At 41.1% G+C, this 18,531-nt stretch overlaps 3 protein-coding genes across 6 annotated transcripts in view; 2 read left to right on the top strand and 1 right to left on the bottom strand.

The window, feature by feature from the left end:
• Positions 1-1,460: 1,460 nt before the first annotated feature.
• hmga1a (high mobility group AT-hook 1a) lies at positions 1,461-7,680 on the top strand. 4 transcript variants are annotated; one of them, XM_049580601.1, is made up of 5 exons: positions 1,461-1,603; positions 2,555-2,658; positions 3,547-3,627; positions 4,631-4,687; positions 5,532-7,680. In XM_049580601.1, exons 2-5 carry the CDS (start codon positions 2,575-2,577, stop codon positions 5,592-5,594), a joined length of 285 nt encoding a protein of 94 aa, XP_049436558.1. In that variant the 5' UTR covers positions 1,461-1,603; positions 2,555-2,574; the 3' UTR covers positions 5,595-7,680. The 4 variants fall into 4 exon arrangements, with proteins under 4 accessions (XP_049436558.1, XP_049436556.1, XP_049436559.1 ...); XM_049580599.1 differs by having other exon boundaries at positions 2,555-2,673; XM_049580602.1 differs by lacking the exon at positions 1,461-1,603 and adding an exon at positions 1,732-1,848.
• A 915-nt stretch (positions 7,681-8,595) lies between these two features.
• Positions 8,596-14,310, bottom strand: smim29 (small integral membrane protein 29). Its single transcript, XM_049580597.1, has 5 exons — positions 14,204-14,310; positions 13,369-13,669; positions 13,209-13,234; positions 12,975-13,080; positions 8,596-10,211 (listed from the first exon to the last, which is right to left on the bottom strand). Exons 2-5 carry the CDS (start codon positions 13,474-13,476, stop codon positions 10,143-10,145), a joined length of 309 nt encoding a protein of 102 aa, XP_049436554.1. The 5' UTR covers positions 13,477-13,669; positions 14,204-14,310; the 3' UTR covers positions 8,596-10,142.
• Positions 14,311-15,520: 1,210 nt separating this feature from the next.
• LOC125891361 (protein kinase C and casein kinase substrate in neurons protein 1-like) overlaps positions 15,521-18,531 on the top strand; it is a 69,889-nt gene continuing 66,878 nt past the window's right edge. Inside the window, exons 1-2 of the mRNA XM_049580592.1 lie at positions 15,521-15,542; positions 15,710-15,799. The gene's annotated coding sequence lies outside the window, so the exon portion shown is untranslated. The remainder of the gene's footprint in view (positions 15,543-15,709; positions 15,800-18,531) is intronic.

Below are 18,531 nucleotides of genomic sequence, written 5' to 3'. Positions count from 1 at the left end.
AGTAAAGTACCAAAAAGAAAAGTACTCATCATCTGGGTGGGTGGGCAACCTTTACTGTTAAAGAGCCATTACTGGCCAAAAAATAAAATCTGTCTGGAGCCATAAAACATATTTGAATAAAGGTAACAGTCTGTTAAGTCTAAATGAACCCATCATTATTAAGATTACGCCTAAATGAACATTCATTAATATGATTTACTATAAGGTGCTACTCTGCAGTTGTCTTTGCAGCGTTGGTGGTGAAAGCAGATCTGTCCACACAGTATTAAAACCTCTATTTTAGATTTAGAATACACAGCTTGCCATGCTAGACAGACCCCAAGTAGCTACTGAAGTTCAGCAAAATTTTGAGGCAGAGGCACCAGGTTGTAGATGTATGACGCATATTTTTGGTGATGAATCGTGAAATTTTTTTTTGAATTTGATGTACAGGCTTCACATTTTGACATTTGTTGAATGCAATAATCACTTCAGGACTATAACACTGACAAATGAAAATCTGAATAATAAAAAATAATCATGAATCATTTTCATATAGTTTTATGTCAAAGCCACAGGGAGCCACTGGAGAGGGTCTGAAGAGCTGCATGCGGCTCTGGAGCTGCAGGCAACGACCTCTAAGAATATATGATAACCGATTTGCAAATGTAGATTATTGAAACAAAAAGCTTTAGAATAAATGTTGTAGAGTAAAAAGTGCCATATTTACCTCTGAAATGTGGTTAGATAGATGTAGAAAGTAGCAGAGGACTGCTCTTTGGAAGAACCTTCTTCCAGCTCTACAATCATCATCTACGTTATTGTTATTCAAAAAAACATCTGATCAGGACTCTAATGTGACTCTGAACACTTCATTGATTCATTTGTAATTTGTTCATTTTTTTTATTTGTTATTTTGTATGTTCTCATAGTCTGTAACTCTTATTCAATCATGCAATCTTTGTTTTTATCTTTTTCTTTTTCTGTGTGATTGTTGTATCTTCATGAGCCATATTTGGCTTCTAACCTCTCCTGCTCAATGTTTTAACTTTTAATTTCTTTTTACTGTATTGTCTATACATGTATGTACAAATAAACTAAACTAAACTTAAATCACTGAAATCAGCAGACCTATATTTGGGACAGGCGTCTATAACTGTTTATTCCAACCAGTAGAGATACCTCAAATCTGTACTCAGGTACAGTACTTGAGTAAATGTACCTAGTTACTTTCCACCACTGTGCCCAACCCACAATATCATAAATAAGGCAGAGGAGATTCGGGGACTTAAAGCGATGAAACATAGATGATATACTGAACACACATCCTCCTCCTCACCAGATCGTACTTGATAAAACTTTCTTGTATGGTTGAAAGTATATTCTGAAACTTACACATGCTTTTTGGTGTTTTGTTATTAAACCTGGGGAGTGATGGTGAGGGGGCGGGGCCGCCGTGGTGCTGTTGGTGGCCCATTTTTATCATATCTCCGCCCTCCCATGAGGGCGGCTCTTTAAATTGCCTCAAAACTCCTCCTGGCTGGCGCCTTTTTCCATTATCTGCAGGAGACAAGACACACGTGCTATTTTTAGGACGTCGAAGAGCAAACTTCTCAACCTGCTGGTAAGAATCTCAAAGCTTATTTATCAAAAAAATAAAGCCTGTGTTGTGTATTTGTAATTCATGGTGGTTTTCTAAGCGGTGCATGAGCTGGGATTTGAAAGGGGCGGGCTGTGTGTGTAGCCTGACGAATAAAAGCTGTAGCCTATAGATCTGTGCAAGGCTTTTTAACCGGGTACAACCAGCCAGGCTTAAAGGAAACATTTGGGTCTTAAATTCAGAGCAGAGGTTATATCGGAGCGACGAAGGTGAGTGCAGGAAACGACACGGTGAGCTGGGGGAAACTTTGCATGCTCGATGAGACAGGACGGTGTTTTTAATGCATTTTACAGAGCCGGAGCTCCGGCGAGAGGAGGCTGCATGCTTTAAATGTGAAGCCGTCTTTTGTTGCTCCGGCCCGGGCTCTCACCGCCGCTCGCTCGCTTGCATTTCCACTGCTGTTTTATTTCCATGCAGGCTGTGTTTTAAACACCAAATCCCACCGAGCACACACGAGCCATTGTGTGTGTGTGTCGGTGGATATGTCCCCGGCCCCGGCGTGCAGACATGCTGAGATAGTTTCATGCGCAGGCCACAACAACTACAGCATAGGGCCTCTAAACATGGTCGGTCGGTGCGGGGAGGGAGCGTCGGGTTCAGAAAGCTTGCAGATTTATGCGGCCTGTGACCGCCTACGGAGTCCCAGCGATATCATGCGAGTCGGTTCGGTGTCAATCCCTTGTTTGTGAGGCACCGTCGGCGGTGTAACGGAGCGCGGGTGAGACAGAAATAGACCTGGAAATAAGCGCGGATTAATTTGAGTTAAACGTGTTACCGGTGTGCGGTTAGCCCCGGTCATTTTTGGTTTGCTGCTGCGGTCAGTGAGTTTAATAGCCCTTGTGTTGTCTCTGCATGTGTGTGTGAACATGATGCCTCGTCCTGCAGCAAGCCTGACCGGTGTGATTTCTCCCCCAGGTCTCTAAAGCAAAGCAAACATGAGCGACAAGGGGACAGTCTCACCGAAGGAGAAGGAGGCAACAGAGAAGAGGGGGCGTGGAAGACCCCGCAAGCAGCCCCAGGTAAAGACCTCTGACGTAAGTAAAGTAGTGCCAGTTCCTTTATTTCATGGAAAAGTGTCATTGTGTCAAGTGTGCATGCCATGAGAACATCACCAAGGCATGCATTTTAAGGGGGCTTTAACCTTAGCTCACAGCTGCTCCAGGTGGATATCACTGCAGGTGAGGTGCTCATGCATATCTAGAATCAAGATATGGCCGCAGCGAGCCCCTGTGACCATTTGCTCACCTCTTATCAGTGTAAGCGTAGAAGTCTACACCAAACTTCCTGTGTGTCTCACCGGGTGTGTAAGCAACCTGTAACCCAACACCTTTAAACCTGCATTAACCCCCATCACGACACACCTCTGCCCGTCATGTAATGGATGACATAGCCGAGGAGAAGCACAGAATGGCTCGTATAGCTGTCACTCAGAGCCGTGTGTTTTAGTATTGAATTGCACGGTTGCTACGAGCTGCGGTTGTAAACACGCTTAGGAGTGTAACAGGAGGAAGGGCCGCCATGACAGGGCTCGCAACCACAAATCATCACATGAAGATGGTGAATTTACCTTGCGTTTTGGAGCTGGTGGTAATCCCCCTCAGATAATTCCCCTTTCTACACCTCAGGGTGGCTGCTTTCATTTTCGCTTCCAGATAGCCTGTTTTAGTCAGTTGTTTCTTTTGTGAAGTTGACAACAGTTCCCATAGTTTGTTTCCGTGTCAGACTCTGAGCACCTGTCAGTCTTTAAAGTTCACGTGTTGCACTGACCTTGAAAAGTGAACTTTGTGTGAGCATGTGTGTTTTGAACGAAGACCTTATCCTCCTCCTCATTATGTGTCAAGCGTTGTAAATATTGAGATCATGTAGATGTGTGCGGTATGCTAACTATCTTTTGACTGTCTTGTCAGGAACCAAGTGGGTCCCCTACTCCAAAGAGGGCCAGAGGACGGCCGAAGGGCAGCAAAAACAAGACAAGCGCCAAGGCTAAGGTAAGTCAATGCCGTCTGCGGGCATGTTTTTACATGGCGACAGGTCACGATTTCAGCAACAGCTAGCATGCATCCTGAGCCGGGATGGTGTCCATGCCAAGAAAGACAGGCGCAGCTTCACAATCATTTCCCTTCTCTAACCCCTGATTCCTTTATGGTTGATGACCACTTTAACAGTAGCAAACCTCATCCTCTTAAAAGGACATCCTGCTGTTACTTGTGATATATTGCCCGGCTGCAATTTAGCCGCTCCCCCCCCTCCTGTTGTCAGAAATAGCCTGGCTTGGGTTTCCCATTGTAAAGACCTTGGTTTACTGCCTTACTTTTTTTTTTTTTTTTTGAGTGATGCTCACTCTGTACTTCCTGTCCTCCAGCTTCCTGCAGCTTGTCATGCACAGTGCGGTGCAGGTGCAGAGGCCGCAAGACTGTTTCCAAGCTGACACTAAGCACCCCTCCGCCCCCACCCAGCACACAGCCCTAGTTCTTCTCTGCCTGTCGTCTCCATAGCAACAACTGATTTTTCTCCCTCGCCCCAACCCTCCAGCTCCCCCGTGCGCTCGGTCTTCCACTGCTATGTATGGGAAAGGGAGCGAGACGGAGAAAGTAAAACACACGCATGTATGATATAGGTTTAGCAGCGAGGGCCGAGCTGCAGAGGGTTTGTGTCTCCGCTCAGTTCCACCAGCTGTCTCTGAGCCTCAGACCAGGTGGCCAGCGAACTGGAGTGCCCTGTGTGCAGTTCCTGTCGGCCTTCCAGATAATAGCCAATGAACCCAATGCCCCCTTTCCATCTGTCTCATTTCAGAGGTGCTACTGCCACCTGCAGGCAGCTAGAAGCAGAGTCTAGTGGAGGTTTGGCTTGTTTGTGCCACAGGTTTTGTTGCACTGATTCCCCTTTAAAAAGTCTGTGCTTTAAATGAGCACATCAGCAGGTCTCTGAGCGTTACAATGCACCGCCGCGCCCCGCCCGCAGCTCTGTTAACATGTACTTTTTCCTTCACAGAAGGCAGCAGCAGCTCCGTCTGCAGGGGGAAAGCGCAGGGGAAGACCTAAGAAGGAGGTAAGAGTCCCTTGACGAACACTCAGCACTCACATTTGTTTAAACCATTCCTCTCCCAATTGAATTATGATTGGTATGACTGTCTGCAGGGCGAAATTGCATTTCCCTAATTCCCCTGCCTGCCTCCTTCCCCTCAGGCGAGTCATTTTTACTCATCACAGCTATTTGTATCATGCACAGTGTGTTCATTTAGAGCAGCTACTTGGTCACAAAGTCTACCTGGTCGGCAAATCTGAACCTGCACGGCAATTATTTTCAAAGTCCACCTAATCCAAACGTTGAGTAACTCGGCAGTTCCTTTCTGCAGGAAGAGTTGCCAGACTGCAGAGCAGGTCAGAAAAGCATGTTTAATCTAGGAAGAAATTGCGGCCTTGTAGTAACATTCTGTCATGTGCATGAGTGGTTAGGGCGTACTCTTGAAACAAGTCTGGATTGAATTAGTCACAGAAAGGAATGACCCAACGTTACCCTCCTAACCAGCCCCTCTCGTTTTTATGAATGAACATCTTGGGCAGTAGTGAGTGTAAGGAGGGAAAGCGAGGGAGCAAAAGCAGGATGCCTCATTGTGACTCACCAGTCTTATGAATCACTCCTCACTGCAGATGGCTCACCCCTTCCCTTGGGTGTTCTTCATGCCACAGTGGTTTATCAAAGAGATGTATAATATTTTTTTTTCATACTGGTGTTTGGGGTTATTAAAAGCAAAACAGTCAGGTTAAGACATGAATCACAGACAGCTATTGTTGCTAAACGTTGATGGCACTTGAGAGGCATTTTCCTTGTGGGCGTAGTCAAGGGCTGACTGGATTTTTTTTTTTTTCCTCTCTTCCCCCTTCTGTCACAGGAGAAGGAAGAAAAGGCGTCCCAGGAATCATCTGAGGAGGAGGAAGAGGAAGAGGACCAGTAATTCACAACGCATGCTACCTCACTCAACATACTGACTTACTGTTAACCAGAACTGGGCTGTATCTCCAACACCAGTGCCACCACATGACCACTGTTCACGACAAAGCCCTCTTTTGCCAAAAAAGGAGGGTTAACACAGTACAAATATCATGCAACAGCACTGGATAGAACGATGGACCTTGCTCAAGCATAGATCTAAGAAATACATGAAAGGTAACAGCCCTTTTCTCTACATGTCATGTTATCACAAGTCTTTTATACTGGACAAAAGCGTGCTCCGCGGAGCCTGGACGTTTCCGTTTCCCCCCCCTTAAGATGGTTTGTAGGAAATTTTCTCTGCTTAATGTTACTTATTTGTTGTACCCGCATCTGAGATGGTAGGGCATATAGATTTTTCTCCATGTTTTGTACTGGACAAAGGTGAATTTTACCTATACTTGCTGGTTTTTTTGTGTGTTTGTGTGAAGTGGTTAACCTATCCTTTGCGTCGTATTATAGATGGAGTTGAGCTTCAGCGTTTAAGATGAGAATAGGTAACAGATGGTAGAAGTGTTTTGTTTTTTTTTTCCTTCTCCCGTTTCTAATCTGCTTAACTGATTTCGCCCCCGTCTCACCAGTAGAGCAGAAGCATTTACCACCTTCCCTTTTATCCTGTAGGACAGTTAGATATAGTTATGCTTCTCAGACTTCCTTCGCGGTCCGCGGCGTGTAGTGGGGAGATGTAAAAGTGTATCGTTAGTAATCGGTCTGATCAGACTTACTGTTTTGTTCCTTCGGGTTACATACCATATAAAAAAACATGAGTGTGCTGCTTTTCATGTCATAATAAAACTCAAATCTTTTTTGGTATAATGTGTGTTTTTAAGGATAGGGTTGGCAGAGTTCTAGGCTGAGAGCATCAGTGTCGTTTCTTCAGGGAGCTTTTACAAAATGCTGTTACATTGGCGTCTTTGTCTTCACATGGTCCTCGGTTTCCAAGCGCTCACCCAATCACTCGCAAAGGCAAATTGCAATTGGTCAAACAAGGAGTTTGATTGTAACAGAGGATAGTCGGTGGCACTGCTATCCAACAGGGCTGTACGTTCTTCATTCCATCTAGCTCTCACGGCTTCACCTAGCTTCTGTCATCACTTAGTACAGTTAATCTACTTTTCTTAGTCTTTCGAAGATGTGTGTTGTATGCTGTCTGCTACGAGGATAAAAAATGTTTGTGTATTTCTAAGTGTCAGGGAACCCGCAGTCACAGTCCACTTAACTGGGTTTTTCCACACACCTAAGCTGCTACAACCTCAGTTACGAAACCCGGAAAACTGCAAACAGGCGATACACGGCCTGGGATTTCATACCTCACTCAACAGCTTACTCTACCATATAATTGCATTTAACTGGTTCTGTTGTTTTAAATGTAACCTCTGGCATGAGTTGGAAAGATGTCGTTATTACAAAGTTCGTGTTTTTTTTTTTTTTTTGTTTTTTGTTTTTTGTTTTTTTTTTTTTAACCTGACTGTAATGAGGTATCTAAGAAGCCAAGTTTGTGACTGTGTGCGCACATGCAGCACGTCTTGGCTCGTTCATAACCGGAGCTTGCAGACAGGTTTGTTTTTTTTTAAAAAAAAATGTGTGAAGCAAGTCAGGGAGACCTGTCAGCTTGACAACTGTGTTCGCTGACTGTGGTAGATTAGCAGGTGTGTTTTTATTCTTCTGGTGCACTGAAATGTTGGTTCAGATTTTCATGGACAAATGTTTGTGTGTTTGTGATAGACTGGGCGCTCTTTCCACTTAACTGTTTCCGTCGGCCGCTGTGTGTTTACCGCACACACACACAGCCACCCTCGCCATACTCATAACGTCATACAATGGACATTTCGTGTCTTCTGTTTTTCCACATCCTCCAACTACTCTGGACAATACCGGTGTCATTTTACATACCAACATCTTGCATCCGTTCATTTATATACTGTAAACTCAATAGGATGGGATCATTCTTTTTAATGTACACCGTATATAAATGTACAATGTCTATATTTCTATGGTGCCCTACAACAATTTGTATCAGAAATGGTCAATAAAGAGAATTTTCTTTGTCAGTTTTCTGTCGTTTTGTTTTTCCATTCGCTCAACTAAGCAGTAGAAGGGTTCCTTCAAGTCATTGACTTCACTTCGTTCATGTAAAATAGGGCTTTGATTAGTAGCAAAATGCCTTGAATCTTTCTAAAGTCTTAATGGAAAGTAGGGTTTTACAATGTGTTTCTGACAATGCATTGCAAAATCTCAGGAATTGGCAAACAAAAGTTGGGCTATGTTACCAAAATTTCGCTGCATGGCTGAACTGTTAAGGCAATGGCAAGGAGCGTATTTCATCCAAAACTCTCCAAAGTCAGCACTAAGGCAGTGGATTCCCACATGCAGAAATGAGAAGCACAAACACTCATTAATTAATGTCAATTATTTTTCTTTAACTTTGGTTGCTGGTCTAAAATTTCATTCCAACTGACATTTGAAAAAATCTCCAAGTCTCAAGTTTATCTTACTTTAAGCTATAGAAACCATGATTACTGCTGTAAATCCAATGGTTTATCATGATCTATCACTTCTTGGCACGATTTGTTATTTATTGATATCGCAAAGTGGGCCAAGGTACGATCTCGATTCAACTCTGAGGCTTGCTGTCAATATGACGATATCGGTAAATATCCTGTCTTTCTTCTCTTCTTACCATTATGTGCCTTGTGCTAGGCTGCTAGCACTATTTGACTGTGCGCTTGGATGTGAATAGCAGTGGAGATCTTAAAATGAAGGTGTAAAGATGTGTATTATTTGGATTTTATCTATGTATAATGTGTTTTGACTTTGCATTAATAATATTGGGCCAATCATTGAATCTATGGTCCAGATCAATGAACAGTTAAACCAATGTTAAACATGCATGTATGCATTATAATGTCCTTTACACCATTGGGACTACCAGGCTAATTACGCTGCAATTGACAATGAGCACAAGACAAAGGTATATTATTTTATTTATATGTTACATGTTTAAATCAACAGCCTCAGTCAGTTCACTCTCAAAGCATCAAACAGGTACAGCAGTCTTTTAACAATGCTGCCGAATTCACATTTACATCAGTAGTTCTTTGACTTCTTATGTGCACCTGAGATCAGAGCCGTCCACGACAAGTTAAACATGTTGCACCAGTGCAATTCAGTGTCAAGACTGGATATTTTTACAGTTTAAATTGTAACTACCCTAGGTCATAGTTGATTCAGTAATGCATAGAAAATGAACAGTGAGATGTAAAGATGACCATGGAGCACAGAGGAACATGTTACAAGTCCAGAGATGATGACAATGTATTAAAAAGCTATGTCTCATTCTGAAACACCTCAAGATGTCGAACCTGTTAACATCAAGTCCAGGAATTATCTGTCCAAGACAACCAGGACATGTTCCTCTTCAAGAACAGTTTTAACAGTTCGATTGTATTTGGTTTACATTCACAGAGACAAATAAAGGCCAGGAAGGATTACAATTCATCACGAAGAAAAAAAAAAAGCGAGTTTCCTGAGTGCTTGATACAGTCAGACCTATGGCATTCATCTTCAGCTGGAGGTAAATCTGCGCTGGTGCCATGCCTTGTAGACAGGACATATTTAGGGCACTAGTCACAGCTCATTTTGGGGATGAGAGGGGGTTGGTGTTATTTACTTCCATATCTGGCTTTTCATGCCATTGATAAGAGTCATAGGATTTGGCGAAACCACAAAAAGATCCGGATTGTGTGGCAGCTAGTTAAATTCTACAGAGGAAATTAAAACCAAAAAGGGTGCGTTGAACGTTTTGACTCAAAATGAAAGTGAAATAAAATCCATCCAGCCTCAGTTGAAGAGCTCATCTATCTTATAAATCTATCTTTATCAGTGTGAAACTTTGAATTTAAAAGTCATACTTCAGTGTTTCAAGTCAACAAGTGCAAACTAAAAGCATTTCACTAGAGAAGCCATATTTGTTTTTAATGCACTGCAAACAGCCTCCACACAACAACCTACCCAGGCACTGATCACAAACCCTCTCACAGAAGGAGTGATGATTTCTAACTAGTGCACAACATGCATACTCTTACCACACTCTGCACCCTAAATTAAAGTCAGTGCGAATGCCTACTGCAACCCACAGGAACAGGACTGCTCGCCACACGTTGCCCACAACAACAGTATGAATGTAAACAACATAGTAAAGCTACAGGAACCTTTAACTCTAGAAAGATTCCACCTTTCTTTACTTTGAGTCACGTCACAGTAAAAAAAAAAAAAGGTTTGAATAAATAATGTTAAATAAATAAACTGAAGGTCTGTTAGGCACACAGGATCGGCATCACAACCACGCAGATGAACAGTCACTGTCGTCTGTACATGAGACAGGAAAGATCAGACGGTAGCAAAGGAAAATAAACAAAGAAAGTCTTGTGCATGACTTCAAACATGACTGATGTCTGTGGCTGAGGTTTGTCTCCACACTGCAAATGTCATTTGCCACGGTTTACTACCAACATCATGCATTGACGTCTTTGGTCAGAAGAGGACGTCGCTGTTGGTAACCTCTGGCCCAGCCTTGTACAATCTGAGGACAGGAAATGCAAGCTCAGTTTAGCACTGTGACTTTTAACACTGTACATAATGAGGACATGTAGAATTATTCAGACAATGATAAAGGGTCAGTTCACTCTAATCTCACACAAAAACACAGCATGATAGTTTCCAATTTCTGCATTGAAACTGCAAGACTTCTGCACCTGAAATTTCTGCCACCATCCCAATGACTTGTTCAAGATTTGAAATTTTAAGCATGTGTTTCCAGGGACAGTGTCCTGGGGTCTCATTTATAAAATAATTCGTAGGGTCCACACAAAAAAATGTACAAACAGACAAAAGCAAAAAAGGGCGTGTGCCAAAAAATATTCATCAGTTTCTCCAATCAGGCTTCCACCTCACCATCTGCATTGTCAATTTCCTGTAGCCAAAATGTTCGTAAGAATGGGTCAAAGTTTCTCCCATCAAATCTGTTTTCATAGATCACAACTTTTCCGTGTGAAGTAGGGCTGCCACGATTAGTCGACTAATCGATGAGTAATCGACTATTAAAATAATTGGTGACTATTTTAGTAGTCGACTAATCGGTTTGAGTCATTTTTCATAAAAAAGTACTATAAAAGTACCCAAACTACTCTTACTGCAGCTTCTTGCGTTCAGATATTGGCAGCTTTACACACTCTCCTGTGACAGTGAACTAAAACCCTTTGGCGTGAGTATGAAACAAAACATTAGATGACATAATTTTGGGGTTATGGCGAGACAGACTGATATTTTTCAACATTTTAACACATTTTTCGATAAAATGATTAGTCGACTAATCGAAGAAATAATCGACAGATTAGTCGACAACGAAAATAATTGTGAGTGGCAGCCCTAGTGTGAAGTGGTGTACGCCTCTTTCGGGTCTCGTTTTGTGCGTGTGCAGTGTTTATAAATGAGAACCTTGGCTTACACAAAATATTTCAGTTTTTACCGGTATTCCTAAAGTTTACATGGTTAGAACAAAAAAGAAAAAAAGAAAATTTCACTAATATTTCCATTGACATGCAGCTGTGCATGCTCCGATTATCATGTCTTAACACGTCATTTATCGTGTTTAAATACTGACAAGTGGAATGACTGGAGCCACTTGTCATTTTGCGTCTTTGTGTCAAAATAGTTGTACCACTGGTGGCGGACTTGTTTGACTGTGTGAACACAGTCACCCTCTGTTATTCCTTCAGCCACCTTCTTGAAAGGCCCGTGTTGCGATATTTGAGCATTTCTAAAAACCAGTTTGTCCAATTCTTTCACAAGGCTTGGTAGTTGTGTTTTTCTCTTCTAACCAGAAATGTGGGCTTGTCTTTCGGGCGTGCATCTCTACCCCGACGTGACCTCTAGCTCACCTCAAAGGTCTGAGCCCTTTGCTGCGTGTCAACCCCACTCTCTTTCCCACATTTCTCGTCAGCTGTAGTGTCATAAAAGGCAAAAACTGCAACAAAAATGATCTTTAAAAATATTTAAGTGCTCTCTACCCCAGCCCTGCAGAACCCCAGTTGAGACGAGATATTCTGAATGCACTGTATACATGTCCAAAGAATGCTCCTGAAACCCGAATATCATATAAACATACTTACTGTTACAAGTATTAGAATTATCCTCAATAAGAGGGACACTGTTTCTGGAAAGACATGTTGCTTTTGAGTTTTTTCAGCAAATAAATCAAATATAACTTTATCTGTATTGGATTAGCAGCAGAAATCCCTGCAGATAAAACCAAAACTATCTTGTAGTAAATAGTAATCTAGTGAGGGTAACTGAAAAATTGTGTTTTGTGACTTGACTGAATGGACCCTTTGAGGGCTTAATAATATCCCCTTAAACCAACACAGAACTTGATGTGATGGCTTTGTCCTTCCAATTTCATAGAGTTAAACTAAATGAGCAAGTTTTGATTGTTTTACTTAACATGGCCAGTACTGCCATCTAGTGTTTGTCATGACTCAGTGCATGATTTTTGACTGCAACCAGGCCAATAATTTAGCTTCTGTTGAGTTGTTAGGTCTATAACACTCTTTATCTGTTTCAGCTGTTTATAAACTAGATCATTAGTACCACCAGGAGTATCAGAGGAACTTTAGAAGCAGGTAGACTTGTTTTTGGTTTAACATTTGAATAACATAACAGCCACTTGTGCACATTAAAACAGATTTGGTTTTCAGAAGCTGTTAACCAAATGTAAACACTGATCCTGTTGCAGAAAGAAAAGTGCCAGCCATGTTTATAGAATATTTTGCCACTTGAGAGGAACCAAAACCAGCCACTGACTGCTGTTGTGAGGGATCTGAGGCTTGAAAACAAAAGGAGTAGTGCAACCTCTCTACTATACCACTCTCACTACTACTACTATACTTTACTCTGTTTTACATTGATGAGGAAGTGACTAGCAAATTGAGGAACTGGTGTGCTGTTAGCGTGAATGGTGCAACCAGACAACCACATAGATTAAAAAAACTACACTAAGAGAAAACAAGTCAACAGTAGACGTGTCTTTTGTGGAAAATGTGGCCAGCTGTATAAAGATCTGACATGCCTAATCCAACTGTCTACATTTAGAACTAATGTTTACGTTCCTTATGGTTGCACTATAATTTAAAGATTTTTATTATGCTATCATGTCATAGAAAAAAACTACATTTTCTAAATGATGATCTGGCAATTTTTAACTGATTTCACAAGCACAATGTGCCTCACTTGCAGTTTAAAATGTTCCAGAGAACACAAACGTCTGAAAAGCAGTGATGCATCATACCCTCGTGTCCTCTTCTCGCCACAACATTTCTTGCTCGGCTTCATTGAGCTCCTCGGATGGATCATATGTGTAAACTGGTAACAGCTGATGGCGGAGTCTGTCGATTCTGTGGGACAAAATAGAATAAAGCAAACATTGATTTAGTGACTTACACTGAGTCACAGAGGTGAAGCAATCAAGTTTATCACAAAAGCATTGTGCCACGAAATCAACGTAGGTAGATTAAAAACCGACCTCCTTTTCCTACGAATGTACATGACCTGAAAGAGAAAAAACAGTGAGTATTATGTATGCTGTGAGTGTATCATTTTTCTCGTGAATTTGACAGCATGTTTTTCAGGAAGTCAGCTCTGTGTAGGTCACTCTATGCCACCCAAACCAACTAACCACTTACCACAGCTGCAACTATTCCGACAATGGTGATGAAGAGAAATGGCACCAACACATAGCCGACTGCCACATCTCCATCTATGGTGGCAGGGGACTCAGTAGTGATGTTCATTGCATATGTTAAGGAGAAGAGGTACACAGGGGGGCTGCTTGTGCAGGGCCTTTACATGCAGCAGACCCCCTCCCTGTGGCAGACACTGTGCAGCGGCTCTCTCCTCAAGCTGCCCCCTTGTTGTTTATGCCTCATCCTCGTCGTTCATGTGACTCCCACATGGTATCACTGCCCTTCCTAATCAGCGAGAAATCTGATGGAACAAGGAATGAGAAACATTTGCACACAGTTGATAAGCGTATCAGGGAAGTAGTGAGGACGATGAGTTACTTAGTTGGATATCTTTGCCCCGTAGTCGCAAAACTGAGACAGACTTTAAGCATTCAAATGATCAGCCTCAATGCAGTTAATGTCATGTTAGCATGCAAGTTAACGTTATCGTAAAAACCGCTGTTTGCTGCGGTCACTTGGTTTCCTGGTGTTTGCTAATGTCCGTGACAGCAGCAAGCAGATTACAATATAACAACCACTGTCAATTAAGTTACCTATTTAAAATCTCCGCACAGACTTAGCTTAGCAGTTATTAACCTATTAGCCTGCGTTACTAGCTATAAACAAGGCTAACGTTACCGTTAGCTGCTCCGGTAGATGACACAGGTACTGACAAGTTGTTTTACGGCACAAACAAGCTTAAACAAACCCTTTATATCAACATCATTTTGATTTCTAACGAGCAACAACAGACCTGTTTATCGTTTCTGATAAATTTAAATTAAATCTTACTCACTGAGATGTAGAAAGCCTCCTTAGAGCAACGTTATGTTGTGATTTGCAGCTCTCTCAGGCAGTCGGTTTTCCGTTAGCAGCAACTACACTTCTACTTCCGGTCTGAACCTGTCAGAATAAAAGCCCCATGACTACACAAAACGGAACCAGTTACTGTAGATGTGAAACAACAGAGTAAGATGGAGGAAGATGATCCCCTTAACAACAAAGTCAATTTACTGTACAATAAAAAATATATATATTTGGATATGATTTTAGCAGGATGGGATGGGAGAAATAAATTGGTTATAGTGGCCAATTTTGATGTTACAGCACAAAAATGAAAATCTTGTAAAGCTGAAAACGAGCTATCTAGCTAAATAAACTAAAACCCCAACCCTACGCCATTAAGGGATAACCTTGAAGCCTTTTAGCCTTTCCTTCAGGCTAATTGTTTTTATTTCAGAATGTCTTCTTGCAGTGAGCTTGCTAATTATGTTGGCTTAGTAGTGCTAATGACACTGTTGAAACTACAATACTATACTACTATATGTAGATATGAACTATATTAAGTCACATATGAGCAGTAGTGGAAAAATAGCCTACACAACTCTATTACTTGAATCACAGTATAGATACTCCTGGTAAAATATTACACCAATAAAAGTGAAAGCTGCTGGGTCAAATTATCACTTGAGTTAAAGGTAATGGAAACAGCTTGAACCCCTGACGTCAAATGTAATGAGTAATGAGAGCCTGCATAGAAATGTTGTGGAGTCAAAGTAATAATATATATAATTTCCAAAAGAATAATACTCAAGTAAAGTACAGATGTTAAAAAAACCTGTACTTAAGTACTTAAATAAATGTACTTTGTTACTGTCTACCACTGTATATGACTACATACTAGATAATCAAACTAAATAATATTTTGAGGCAGAATGCCCCTGGGGGTTTTCACCCCCTTTCTAGGGCCCTAAGGGTCGATTTTTTTACTTTTAAGGAGACACAATGTTTTTTTCTTTCAAAATACATTTAATAACTCTCCCCACAAATCCCTCCCTCTCCTTCTACCAGAGGCCTGGGAGTTTGAGGGCTCTGCACAGTATCTTTGCTAAATATTGTTTTAAAATTGTGTTTTGAGGAGAGAGATATCCACAGCTCACGGTCAAGTCCCGCGAGCGTGGGAAAAGTAACGCTGCGCATGCGCAAAGCTGATTGTATTTCTTGTGAAGAGTGTAGCAACTTGGTGAAGGATAATCATCTTCTACAGCAAACATTTGAAAGTCTGCCATTTGAAGAAAAACTTAGACACCTCGGCGCACACCAGCTGTAGGATATTGTTATAAACTAAAATTCTGGTAAAAAAAAAAATAATAATAATAATAATAATGATAAGATTTAACAGCAACACTTTATCTAACGGCTAACGTTAGCTTGTGAGAGTAGACGTTTGTTTTTGTTTCCGGTTTGTGTTTTATTCGAAGGAGATGGTACTTGACCTAAAACAGGTTCTCCATGATTTCAGGCATCTTTCTGAGGGGATTACCAAACATGAAAGCAGCGGGACAACGTGTTAAAATTGCGGACAGAGGGAGACTTTCAGCTGCACCACATGGTAAGAAGCACTAACACTGAAGTTAGCCACAGACACCTGCTAAGGATGAATTCTAATTAAAGTATAAATGACGGTTTACAGTCCATGATAAATGCAACTTGTAGAAGTGAAACTATGTGTAAGTTGTGCAGCACTGAACAAGCATTTAAAACCGTTAATGCCATGTCTGTGACACAGATGTCATTAAGGGAGACACGACAGGTGAATGGGGTAAAACTTTTAACTAACAGATATAATATAATCATGAGAGGTTCCCAGTTATTAACTTATATTAAGACTATTTTTTTCTGTATTACAAGTTTTCTGAAAGTTTATGTATGTCTTTTATATAAGTATGTTAAGGAGGCACGACCTTATTAAATATGCACTGATTTGCATAGGCTATATTTCCATAAATAGAAATCTGATCGCTGGTAGAGCCAGGTTCAGGGGTCAGTTGCACAAAACACCTTAAGTTAAGATTTTCTGTAAAGTCCTAGTTAAGATTTCCTCAAAATAAATTCAGTTGCACAAAACACACTTAAGTCTTCTACTTAAGTGAACATTTTAATCAAACCTTAAGTTTTTATGGTTTTCTCTTTTTCTTGGTATTATATTTAAGGAATCCCTAAACTGTTGCACAAATTACCTTTGCAACCAAAGCAAGGTGAAAAGAGTTTATGGTGATAAATGAGAAAAACTAACATACTCTGAGAAGAGTGTCCTGCAACCAGGAGAACCCAGTGGATACGCTTTTGATTTTACACTTTAGATTTGACTGAATTCATTTTTGTTGCAATTTCTTCCTACAATTGTTTTCTTTTTTCTGGTTATTGGGGATCAAAACTACTTTGTAGTATGTGATTTCTATGATTGTATTCCTCCAGAAGTATATGGTATACTACTACTACTATTTCTTGTCTTCTCTTCCTCTGCCATTTTTTTCACTAACTATTAGCCAACTTTGTGAGAAGATAACAGGCATGACAAGGAGACGAGTGAAGGTGTTTTGTGCAACCAGTCCCAAGTTCTTGTTTCATTTTGCTGACATAGTAGAGTCAATGGTTTTTACAGAGAGGGCGCTTTGTATATCTGGTTTTATAACTCCATAAAATAGAAAAAAATGTTAATGGTTAATGTTAACAGCCATAAAAAAATCTAACTTTGCCATGTTTTTTAGAACAAACTGTTATATAAGTCAGGCTATGAGTGAAACATGAACAAACCCCTCTGTAAAAACCCTTCAGAATATAGAAAAGAATAAAACTGGGAAGTTCAGTGTGTGTTGGTGCTACTGAATTGAAGATTTTTGGCTCAGGGTATGAGAAAAAAAATAATTTTTGCATGTTTATACATGTTTAGACAAAAAATTAAAAAAAATAGAAATAATACACTACAGCTGAAAAGGGTAAAAACGAACTCTTTTTTTTTTTTTTAGGTTTTTTTAATATAATACATTTTCAGAACTTTTATTTTTAAATGTGCAAATGAGGCATGATGTAATTTAAATGCACTTGTTGTGACATTTCCAGAACAGAAATCTGAGCTAAAATAAACAACTAAATGTGTATTTTTGGGTGTTGTCTTGCTAGTCGGTAAGAAAACATGCAATGGAAGCAAAATAGACTGAAATCATAAAATTCACCAGCGCATAAAAATGTTTTCAACTGTATCACCAATGTTTGCATAGCATTTCTCAACAGCCCTCCAACATCCAGGAAGAAAAATCTGAATAGAAGAACTCTGTGAAGTTAATAGTATTATAAAATACCATCATTGATCATGCCACATCCATCCATCCATCTATCTCTGTAAGAACGAATCCAAGACAGGAGGTCTTTCCAACAGTGCCAAATACTCTCAACAACCCTTCAGCACGCCGGAACATATTTTAGAATATAAGCAACAGGTCTGTGACTCTTATATCGGGGAACTTGTGATAAATATGAAGGGTCACAAAATGATTTCAGTTATACTTCATTCATTTTGTGAAAGAACATTATATGTCTATTTATTTAAAACAACAAACAAGGCTGAAAACCGGTAGCCATGGCAGCAGCCCTGTGGGTAGCAGTGGTTATTACGTGCCAGAAAACATTTGCTGGATGTATGAGATAGGGAGAGACATAGAATTTTGTTCTGAGATCCTTACTAGTAGTGGATTAGTAGGACAAAGTATTTCAAGTCTGGAGTTTGCACCAGCGGCATGCTATTAACTGTTTGCAGCGGCCATTTGACCTAAAATTCGCCCCTCCAGGCTGGGAGTGAGTTACTGTCCCAAGCAAGGGAGTTCAAATATCTTGGGGTCTTGTTCATGAGTGAGGGTAGAATGAGATGGATTGACAGTTTAGGGCACAGCGTCGGCATCACTGCAGACGCTGTGCTGGACCATTGTGGTGAAGAGGGAGCTGAGCCAGTTGGCAAAGCTTTGGATTTACTGGTCCATGTACGTCCCAACCCTCACCTATGGTCATGAGCTCTGGGTAGTGACCGAAAGAATGAGGTCACGGACACAAGCAGCCACAGTGAGTTTCCTCCGTGGGGTGGCTGGGCTCAGCCTTAGAGATAGGTAAGGAGCTCGGACATCCTGAGGGAGCTCGGAGTAGAACCGCTGCTCCTTCACGTCAAAGGGAGTTAGTTGAGGTGGTTTGGGCATCTGATCAGGATGCCTCCTGGGCGCCTCCTGTTGGAGGTGTTTTGGGCACGTCCCACTGGTAGGAGGACCCGGGGCAGATCCAGAACATGCTGGAGAG

The sequence above is a fragment of the Epinephelus fuscoguttatus genome, linkage group LG7, assembly GCF_011397635.1.
Source record: "Epinephelus fuscoguttatus linkage group LG7, E.fuscoguttatus.final_Chr_v1".
Classification (NCBI taxonomy): Eukaryota; Metazoa; Chordata; class Actinopteri; order Perciformes; family Serranidae; genus Epinephelus; species Epinephelus fuscoguttatus.
The sequence above is the reverse complement of the archived record's forward strand: the minus strand, read 5'-3'. Positions and strand labels throughout refer to the sequence as shown.

Excerpts from the sequence above, each read along its gene's own strand:
- hmga1a (XM_049580599.1), top strand. The coding sequence starts at position 2,575 with ATGAGCGACAAGGGGACAGTCTCACCGAAGGAGAAGGAGGCAACAGAG. Across the intron at positions 3,628-4,630 it reads AGACAAGCGCCAAGGCTAAG|AAGGCAGCAGCAGCTCCGTC; the intron begins GTAAGTCAATGC and ends TTTCCTTCACAG. Across the intron at positions 4,688-5,531 it reads GGGGAAGACCTAAGAAGGAG|GAGAAGGAAGAAAAGGCGTC; the intron begins GTAAGAGTCCCT and ends CTTCTGTCACAG.
- smim29 (XM_049580597.1), bottom strand. The coding sequence starts at position 13,476 with ATGAACATCACTACTGAGTCCCCTGCCACCATAGATGGAGATGTGGCA. Across the intron at positions 13,081-13,208 it reads TACATTCGTAGGAAAAGGAG|AATCGACAGACTCCGCCATC; the intron begins GTCGGTTTTTAA and ends TTTGTCCCACAG. Across the intron at positions 10,212-12,974 it reads GGCGAGAAGAGGACACGAGG|ATTGTACAAGGCTGGGCCAG; the intron begins GTATGATGCATC and ends TCCTGTCCTCAG.